Source organism: Octodon degus, unplaced genomic scaffold (assembly GCF_000260255.1).
Source record: "Octodon degus isolate 3935 unplaced genomic scaffold, OctDeg1.0 scaffold00164, whole genome shotgun sequence".
Taxonomy (NCBI): domain Eukaryota; kingdom Metazoa; phylum Chordata; class Mammalia; order Rodentia; family Octodontidae; genus Octodon; species Octodon degus.
The window spans coordinates 992,873-1,003,023 of record NW_004524740.1 but is presented as its reverse complement, the minus strand read 5'-3'; the positions used below and the strand labels follow the sequence as shown (position 1 = coordinate 1,003,023).

The 10,151-nt window shown below is 41.3% G+C and overlaps 1 protein-coding gene across 1 annotated transcript; it reads right to left on the bottom strand.

Annotated features, from left to right (window-relative positions):
* Positions 1–3,672: 3,672 nt before the first annotated feature.
* On the bottom strand, positions 3,673–5,308 carry LOC101582001 (C-C motif chemokine 4). The gene is made up of 3 exons (XM_012517327.2): positions 5,213–5,308; positions 4,560–4,674; positions 3,673–3,984 (listed from the first exon to the last, which is right to left on the bottom strand). The coding sequence occupies exons 1-3, from the start codon at positions 5,286–5,288 to the stop codon at positions 3,891–3,893; spliced, it is 285 nt and encodes a 94-aa protein (XP_012372781.2). The 5' UTR covers positions 5,289–5,308; the 3' UTR covers positions 3,673–3,890.
* Positions 5,309–10,151: the final 4,843 nt, after the last annotated feature.

Here is a 10,151-nt window from a genome sequence, read left to right as displayed (position 1 = left end):
CTCTATGTTTTATTTTATAAGATGTAGCTACTCCTAAAATGCATTTTGTTGCAATCACTTTAACATGAGCATTTGCAATCCAGGAAGCTGTGTCTTCACACAGATGTCCACCTATTATCTCAGTATAAATTCCATTTGCAAAGGAGCATTTATGTGCTGATTCAATGCTTGACTTCGTGTGACAGAATCGAAAGGGTAATCTTGCACAGCAATCCTGTTTTCTTGAACATTAGAGATGGGCCTACCTGGGCTGGCAAGTGGCCCTAACAGTGTCCTTCAGCTCTCCTTTGGGAGAGCTGACCAACATTTTCTCAGAGGGATGTGAAGCCATTTAGCCCTGGGTTTGAAGTCCTCAGCTTCACACATTTGAGCAACTGCTTTGACAGAACATCCACTTTGTTCCCAGTGATGTGCAAAGGCTGCAGGTTCTGAAGCAGGCCTATTTGTGTTGGAATCCCTTACATGTTATGGTAGCTTATATCTGAGCATCTGAGTTCCTATAAATTAAATACTTCCACAGGGAAGAATTCTAGCTTGTTTATAGAGAAATAAAACAACTCCAAGTTTTTGACATGGATAACGGAGGGAGAAATTGTAATATTTTTCTTACATTATGACTTTAAATTAGTTACTCATTTTGAATACTGGGAACTCATGCTGTTTGACTCTAAGTCTGGTTCCTGTTAATTAGGCTGAAAAAAAAAGTGGATTTCTTGTAGTTCCCAGTTCTGGAGATCCAGTCCAACAACATGCATCACTTTTTTAAGGCTATTTAGTACCACAAGTTAAGTGCCAGTATTTTTTTATATTAATTTTATTGATAAAGAAGTAGCAATGAGATAGTTTCAAAACAGGTTAGTAGGACAGTTACAATAATGAATGCACTGCATATTGTTGTCTTTGTAGTAGTTATTCTTAGTACAAGATGCAAATATGATATCTTGTCTATAAGTACCAGTATTGTGAATGACTAATTTCATAAGATATGTGACCACATCCTTAATATTCAAGGGGACTTTAGTCAAATTGCTCTTCATATGGAGACCTTATGGTGCTACAACTCTCAGAGGAATTCAAGATCTCTCATCTTACTTTTTTCCAAGTTCAAGTAGCCTGTCAAGTTCAACTCTTATGATTCTCTAGCAAACAAACCCAGTCAGGTATTCTGGCCATATAAGTAAACTTCAAATGAAGGCATCTGAAATGGTCACAGAGATAGCTTAAATCAGTTTGCACAATGTTCTTGGCCAGTGGTAGAGATGGAGTTCTTGAGAGTTTAGCCATTTGCAAAATTTTAGCTGCAATTTGAACATCGGGAATCAGTTCAAGTTTTAATATATCCAGGTCCATGAGGTCAAAGAGAGTGGGGCACCCTGAAAACACGATTAGGAGGAACACCTGTTTGTCCAGGGCATCGAGTGACACACGTTCTCTGAGTTTTCCAAATGTCTACACATGGCTTAAGCTAATTTCCCTAAGTTTCTTTCACTGATGTATGATGAGAACATGCACAACACTTGAAATACATTGGCTTATTCTGTATAGAAAGAATGCAAAATCATTTTGACACCTGAAGTGTTATAGAAACTGCTCTTTTCTTTGGATTCACAAAGAATATTCCTTTCAAGGTATCCTGAATAATCAGAAGATGCTGTAGAAGCAGATAAAATCACAAACACAAATAATGCATATACAACTGACGAGAAGAATTCTCAACATGGAAATCATGCAGTGGGTGTGCTCCAATGCCTCCTAGCCAGTCAAGTTGACAGCTTTTGGCTTGCAGACATGTTGAAAGTTGATTGCACTGGTAAAGCTCGTAGTATCGCAGAGAACAAAAATGAACTTGAGTGGTTTGATAACTATTTGGAATCCACAGCATGTATAAATCAAGCGACTGTCTTCTACATGAGCACAGAGCTTCCCTTTTGGAATTAGGATTTTAGCCTGTTGCCTACAACCCAGTGCACACGTATCCTCTTATTTTCCACTAACCAGTTTGACTACAGGTTCCTCAGCTGACAATAGTTTTGTTGCCTATGGAAGAACTGGCTTCCTGGCTCACCTCTTCACTGCTAGTGGGCTCATGCTTTGACAGAGTCTGAAAAACTGTTATTCTCTGCTTGTTTTTCTCTGGGTTTTCACATGCTTTCTCAGACAATGCTTTAGTAGTTCTTAGAAACACCCAGTATTTCCTTGGTACTGACACAAAATGTTCTTGTGAGATTGTTTTGGGATACTTGAGCCAAATGTTAGTACTGTCTTTGAGAACAATAACAATAAGGGGAAGATATAGAGAGTATTTATAACACCACCAAAGACCAAGATGGCAATACATCACATCAACAAATACATATTCCTGAGAGTCCAAGTTTGTTTCCAGCCTGTTGGATCAATCTTTTATTTCTTTATCTCCTGATTTGGAGCTGTGACACCAGGTAAGGAGAAGTGACTCTGAGAGGTATGCTACGTTATGTCTTACAGCAGAAGTACCAAAGATTATGTATTTGTTATCTACCAAAATTGGTCTTGGATAGTGGCTGCTTCTATTTGGGGGTGATGAAAGTGACAGCAGCATTTCCTGGAGGCCTGTGTGCCTTTGAACTTTCATGACATGGTGAAGCTGGCAAGCAGATCACCTGATCCTTGCTAAAGTGCCAGGTTTCTGCAAAGCTGGCGATTATCATCCCAGCAGTTAGCAAACAGTCCCTCCATGCATCCCTCCATGATTTCAGGATTCTGGAAGTTGGTTGAATGTCATTAGATGAAGGAACTTTTGCTAGGGTCAACACTTGGCTCTGTGAGGACTCAGGAGGCTGGGAGAGCAGGGATGATGTGCAACTTCACTTCTGCAGCCTGACATCCAGAAGACTGTTAGAAATAGCAATGCACTGCATTTTGGGGGGAATTCAATCCATGCTGGCTTCTGGGCAAGAACACCATGGTGTAGGGGGAGTTGGAGCAAAGGTGGCTGGGAGTGGATCTGCCGCTGTGGTGCAGGAGTGGGAAGTGAGGCATCACCTACAGTGGAGGTGGCTCTACCTGGACATATGAGGCAGGCAGGCCCGCATCCTTCTGCCCCCTGAATCCCCCTTGCCCCATGGCTGCTCTTTATTCTTCTCATATTTTGTTCAAAACTTGCCTATTAAAATCTTCACTTAACTTGTTGATTCTTTAATAAGGATGGTCAGTTTCATCATAGATCCTTTTGTTACTCTTCAGATATTGAAAGACTATGTTTTTGGTGTTGTCCAAAATTGTATATTAAAATAGTACAGAAAATAATTTTAAAATATTTCTCTATGTATCTTCCAAAGAGAGTAGTGCTGAGTATAAACCTGATAGGTATAATAGTGAGAAAAGAAAATGACCTGAAGGACATTGCTCATGTTGCAGCAGAAAATCCTCCCCCACCAGCCAAGACATTTCAGTTTCTGTTAGTTTCCCAGGAAACCTCCAGTTCAGTTCCTGTTACAGTCAGTGCTACTTCATAGAGCGTAAACTAAGGACTTAGTAATTATTCATTCTTATAGGTTTTAGAAATGGTAATTTGTCCCAAGTAATAGAACCACTCAATTTATTTTAAGCTGTATAAAATTAAGCTCCAGTGAATTACATTCTTCAAAAAGTTTTATTATAAAAATGCTTGGAATTCAATGCATCTTTCGTGTATCCACAATAGCAGAGAACAGTGATGATGGACCATCCCCATAGGAGACATTCTTTGGTCAAACATAAATAATAAAAATAATACTGAAGACAATAACAAAATGCATACAAAGGATTAAACCATGTCAAGGGGTAGGAAATACTGAGAGGTGCTGTTAGCATGGAGAATAAGGTGCAACTCATCAAGAACTATCTGGCTCAGGTGACCCTTCCTGAAGACATCATGCCTCATTCAGCTCTAGGTATTCCATGTACTCCTGAACCCAGGGCTCACTGGGGTTGGCACAGACTTGCCTGCCCCTTTTGGTTTGGAATCTGTAGAATGAGAAGGAGACAGATTAGAACATCTCAAAAACTTTGAAATCATGTGCTACTATTCCTTGCCAATCCCGGACATCTCACTTTGCTTGACCCCAGCTCTGCTGGACAGCTCTAGCTAATGGGCCTCTTCTTGGAGGCACCGAAGCCAGATTTCCTGAAGTTCTCACTCTGGATTCACCTATGACTCTAGCATGTTCCTAGATTAGGAACCAATGAGTTTTGCAGTCAGTCTGAATTCATTCCCCCATTCCTTACCACTGCTCATATGATTATTTCACCTTTTCAAGTATGGCTTGAGAAATGCACCCACATTTCATGTAATCATTTTTACTCTTCCTGCTTCCCTGCACTATGGCTAGAGTCCTCTCCATGAATCCTTTATTAATCTTTGTTACCAAGTCGTCCTCTTTCATGACTTAGTGACCTCATAATCTGATTCTTTACTGCTCTGGGCAGGGATGCAACCTGAGAACTACTTCTTTTCTTTATCACCCTCTGATCCCAACTGGCCTCTTTTCAATCCTGCCTTCACCTTTGCCTACAAGAACAGCCCCAGGATTGATACTCACACCACAGCTGGCTGGGGGCAGAGGCTGCTGGTCTCATAGTAATCAGTCACAAAGTTGCGAGGCAGCTTCCGCTGGGTGAAAGAGAAGCAGCAGGCTGTGGGAGGGTCTGAGCCCACTGGAAGGAAAAGTCAGGGTGAAATCAAAACTCTGCAAGGGACCTGTTCATATTGGCTTCTAACTATGGATCTTCACTGAACACTCCTGTGGCACTGCAGTAACCCCTAATATGGTTTCTCATAACCCACACACTTATGTAGATAGAAGATCCTCAGAAAAGACAAGAAAGAATTCTACAAAGTTGAAAGTGGATTGAGACTTAACATGTCTCATTGTCTTAGTTATAGGTGGGAAACTAAGGTTGAATCAGTCATGAAAGGTTTAATCAAGCTTAAACCAGTAATCAGAGATAGAGTCAATTCATGAGTTTTACTTCTAACCCATCCTTTTCCTCTCCTGGCTGTTCATCCTAAGAATATGAAACTTTGAATAGTACTGAAATTCTCCTAGACTTTTCATTGAATAGTGACGTCCTTGAAAATATTCTGAGCTCCAAATTGATTTCTCCATAGATCCTGATGTTGGACCAGCCCCAGAGACAGAATAGACCCTGCCTCCCTCTTAGCTCACAAAATAATGGGAAATGTTGGACTTACTTGGTGCAGAGAGCACTGGAGAGCAGAAGGCAGCCACGATCACAAGGAGAGAGAGGACGGTCACGCAGAATTTCATGGTGAAGGTAGAGCCAAGACTGCAGAGATCAGAAGCTTGTGGGGAACTGAAACTGAAGATCTCAGAAGAGCTGAGGAGCTTGAGAAAAGCCTCTGATCCTGTGTCTTGTGCTGATCTGAGTTTGGAACCCCTCTTTATAGGGACTGTGAAGCTGGGGACAGTGGTGGGGGCATAGGAGATAAGTGAGATTTCCACAGTAACAGTGATGTCACGGTACTAATAAGGAAACTTCAGCTGGCCGAAAGTATAGACCTTATAGCTGCTCTTTCTCAGGACGATGTCATCACGGAAGTAAGAGGAGGGAGTTGGAGGGCAGAAGTGGCCTGTGCCTTAGAGGAAGTGGTAGACCAATGACAGTGACTGGGGTAAGCATCTCGGGTCTGACAGGCAATGTGAGTTCACACCTGCTAGCAGGGGCTGGCGGAAAATGACCAAACTGTCTTGATGATTGCCACTAACAGAATCTGGAGGCTTCCTGTCTGTCTTTCCAGGTTAGCTGTATTCTCCTGAACAAACATAGAAGGTGACCACAGAGGGGAACCATTGACCACTATGGCCCCTTCCATCTTTCAGGAGTGCATTCAGGAGAGAGATTGGGTTTGCCTCACCCAGAACAGAATACAAATGGAGAAGAAGTAAAGATTTCAGGATATTTTCCTGAGTGGATTTGAAAATAGGGGAAAGAAATCAGCAAAAATCAAATGGGTAAAACTGAAAGAATGCTTTCCTACTATATAAATAAGATGACTAGCTAGAGATGAACGTATTGATGTTACAGGGAGAATATGGATGTATCCCTATCACTCCATAGGGAGCGCCTCATGTCCCTGAAATCCCTGGCTGGTTTCACAGCTGCTGGCAGCCTATCTAGGAAGGAGAGGTTCTCAAGGCCCAGACAGCAGTGGGTGGAATAGGGCAAAGGAGGGAAATTCAGATGATTGGACCAAAATGTCCCTCATCTGTAGTCAGCTTCTCTGATCCTCCTGCTCACCACAAATCTCATAGTTGAACCTTCTCTGCTCTGAGAAGGAAAATAGAAGAGTGAAAAGTAGGAGACATTCCTCCCCTGGCTGCTTTCACTTTATGGTACAGGAGGGGTCAGTGTTGTAGAATGACCAGGGAAAAGAATCAGGGAAAAGAAGGACAGCAAGCCTGGGCGAAATCAGCCACAGGGGTCTTAGGGATTAATTTCTAAGTGAGCCCTGAGCAAGGGAAACTTCTCACATTTCTTGAGGGCTACAAACTGGCTAGGGAATGTGCCTGATTAACTTGGTGTAAACAAACTGCCTTCCAGCATTCACCAAACTCTAAGTTTACATATCATTAGTTGGTAACTTCCCAGGTAATCAGTACGAGGCATTGAACTTGCTTGCCAGGCAGGCAATTAGACCACTGAGCTATCTCTCCAGACCCAAACTAGCCTCTTCTAATGCAGTGCTGGGATTCAATAATGCTGAGAAGATCGCTGGGTGTCAGAACCCAAAGCACCAGCCTCACAGAGCTGCTATGTCTAGAGCTTGGGAATCACTCCAGGGCACATGTAGAGACTGGAAAAACAAAGTGAGCTGGAACACACATTCATTATGCCAGGCTCATACACCAGGTAAAGGCAGTACATGTGGTTTCACCAGTACTGTACCCAAGTGACTTTAGAAAAATGGGAGCAGAAATTGAATTATGAATTGAAAGGATGTGCACATAATTATTCAGTGGGAATGGACACCCAGGGCCCTGAGCTGATTGAAGAAGACCTCATCAGGACTGCCACATTGTGACCACTACGACAGCCTGTTTCCTTCTATTAAAGTGACAATGGACCTTTGTCAAATGCCACAGCCTTTGCTTTGGCCATCAAGGATGGAAGGAAGTGACTCTAGGAAATGCTAAATTTCAAAGAGAATTACAAGTCTTGCAGGTATATGGTGGTTCAAGAACATTTTAAGTATTCTTCATGAAACGCCTTCCTTTGAATAGTGCTTTTATGTTGTTTCTAGGCTTTTCCATGCAGGTTATAGGCAGTGCTCAAGCAAAAAAGAAAAATAATTCTTCAAAACTTTATTGATTAACTCCTATGTGACAGGCAGTGTGTTAGATGCTGGGTTCTCACGCTTAAAGATACTGGTAGTAAAGGGTCAAGAAAGACGTCCAAAAAATGTGAGGCACAAATATTTTAAAAGGTATGTTAGTATGTTTTTCTTTTGTAGAAAATATAGTCAGTGTATAAGAAGTGAAAAATAAATCAAATGACTCTATAATTCTGTATCTTGTTTTATAACTTACATTGAGAACTTCATATTATTTCTTGTATTAATAATGTCATAGTTTTTTTCTTAGAATTAATGAATGCATGATATTTCTTTGCATGAGATTTCAAATTTATATTTAACCATCCTGCTATTCAATTCAATCAATTGAAACTATTCTAACCTTTTTTCTATTATAAGTTGAAATCAGATTCGAAAAAATGATTGACCTGACTCACAGTACGGGACGAGTTATTCAGTCAAAACCCGAGATTTTTATGCTTTTAAAATTACAAACTCTATGTGCTGTGTTCTCCTACATGTTGGCTGACTGCAGATAATTATAATGTATTGTGTTTTTTTAACAGCTAGAAAAAAGGATTTTGAATGTCTTCATCACAATGGAATGGTAAATGAGGAGATGGGTATACTTACCCTAATTTGAATACTACACTATATATATATATATATATATAGCATGTGGAAGCTGGCCATGGTAGGACACATCTATAATCCCATCACATGGGAGGCTGAGGCAGGAGGATTACTGCAGTTCAATCCCAGCTTAGGCTACATACTAGGTTCAAGGCCAGTCTAACTACAAAGTGAGACCGTAGTTCAAACAAATCAAATTAAAACCAAACCAAACCAACTAAGACATTATGGTGAAGGTATAAATATGTACAACTTGTATGAGCCAATGTAAAATTTTTAATTAAAAATGTTAAAAACTTAAATGATCATGACAATAACCACCGATACTTAGCACTGCACTTAGTGAGAGCCAGTAATATCTTAGTGCTTTCATAGATACTACTATGTTTAATCCTCCCAGAGCCTATTGCAAGAGGTACTATTACTACCTCCTTCTGCACATGAGGATACTAAAACACAGAGGGCTAACCCATTCACAGAGGAACACACTGATGATTCACAATAGGTTTACAAGCAAAATAAAGGAAGTCTTTCTATGGAGAGTAAGGAAATTAGAAAGGAAAATGTACTTTATTGTAAATTTATACTAAAAGCTGAACAGCCAAAGTCTTATATTATTACATAAAATGATTATCAGTTTTGAATTTCACATGCCTTTGAACAGCAGAATCCATGGACTTCTCTTTCTTAGCAAATTTGAGCAACTAAATGGTGGTTTTCATTATTTGTTTACAATGTTGATCTGTGAGGCATTCATGGCATGTGTGCATGCCTAGCAGGGGGTTCATTTGTGCCCTGTACTTTGCAAAAGGGGTATATTACTTTTCTAGGCTACTGCTTCAGTGTTAAAAGCAGGAGAGACTTGTGCATGTAGAGAACTGTAAGTGCTTCAGAAGGCCTGCATTTTGTTAAGAGGAAGTCTTAAGGATGCAATTTGCAAAGCCAAAGTGGTTGGTGTGAGAGGGAGTCAGGCCACAGCCAGGGTCACATCATTGGGAAACTTGTTTCCTGCTGGAAACATTGAAGTGGAATTGAAGAGCATCAACAGAGGTGGGCAGGAACCTATTCATACTCTAACAGAATTGCATTAGGTGCTGTGGAGATGGAGGTTAAATCAAGGGGCAAAACTGAATGAAAAGCCAGTAGCACCTCAGATGTCCTGACAGTGGCTCTGGTGGAAACCTAAACACTCAACTCAGACAGCAGAAGGGAGTGGCAGGTCAATATAGATGAAAGTTGGGGATTGAATAGGTGTAGGAGATGGGAGAGGACGAAGAAGAATCCAAAGTGACGTTCAGGCGCCTAGCTTGGATGCCTAATAGAATGGATGCATTTATTGGGTAGAGCGTACAGCAGGAGTCAGGAGGGAGAGCTAACTCAGGACCAAGTCATGCACCCTAAACTACTGCACACACAAAACAGCCAGAGAAAGTGATAAAAACTCAAGACCGGAAACAAGAGCTGGGCTCAGAACAGGAATCACATCCATGAGACCTCATCACTCCAAAGTGCTGGAAGGGGCTTCTGGGATCTTGTTTCTGCCTCCATGAAGGATGAGACCTTGCCTGCTGCAACCGATATAGGCCAATCATGAACAAATTAGGCTGAAGCTAGACCAATCCGAGCTGTCACTATCAGTGAACCCACCCGTGGGCCACTGCTGCTGCAGTTGACATCTGGGAAAGTGGAGCCACAACTCAGAAACTGGAGTGAAAGCAACGCAGCAGGCATCTGGGAGAGGCATCTCCATCTCATCCAAGGCAATAATGTTGGAGAAGAGGACTTGCTCAGCCAGAATTTCAGGGACTCCTGCTGGACAGAGTGAGAGACTCTAGGAAGCTGGTTGCACTAGGACATAGATCATGCCCCACCAAGCTCAGGGATCCACTAAGTTGACTGCTCATTATTTTCTGTCACCACCATCTAAGCAACCTGAAGCTTCTCCAAAGATCAAGAATGTGACACATGGCCTCTCTTAATTTTTCCCTTCTTATGAACATTTCAACTCCATAATGAAAGTGAAGGCATAACAACTTGGATATTATAAGTCAAATGTGCTATATATTCATTGACTAGTCATTTAGTAAGCTTCACTGCGTCAGCCAATATAGTTACTGTTGTATGTGTATTGGTGAATAATGCAGAGAGTGAAATATAAAACTGACTAATTCCAACTGCGTAGCAC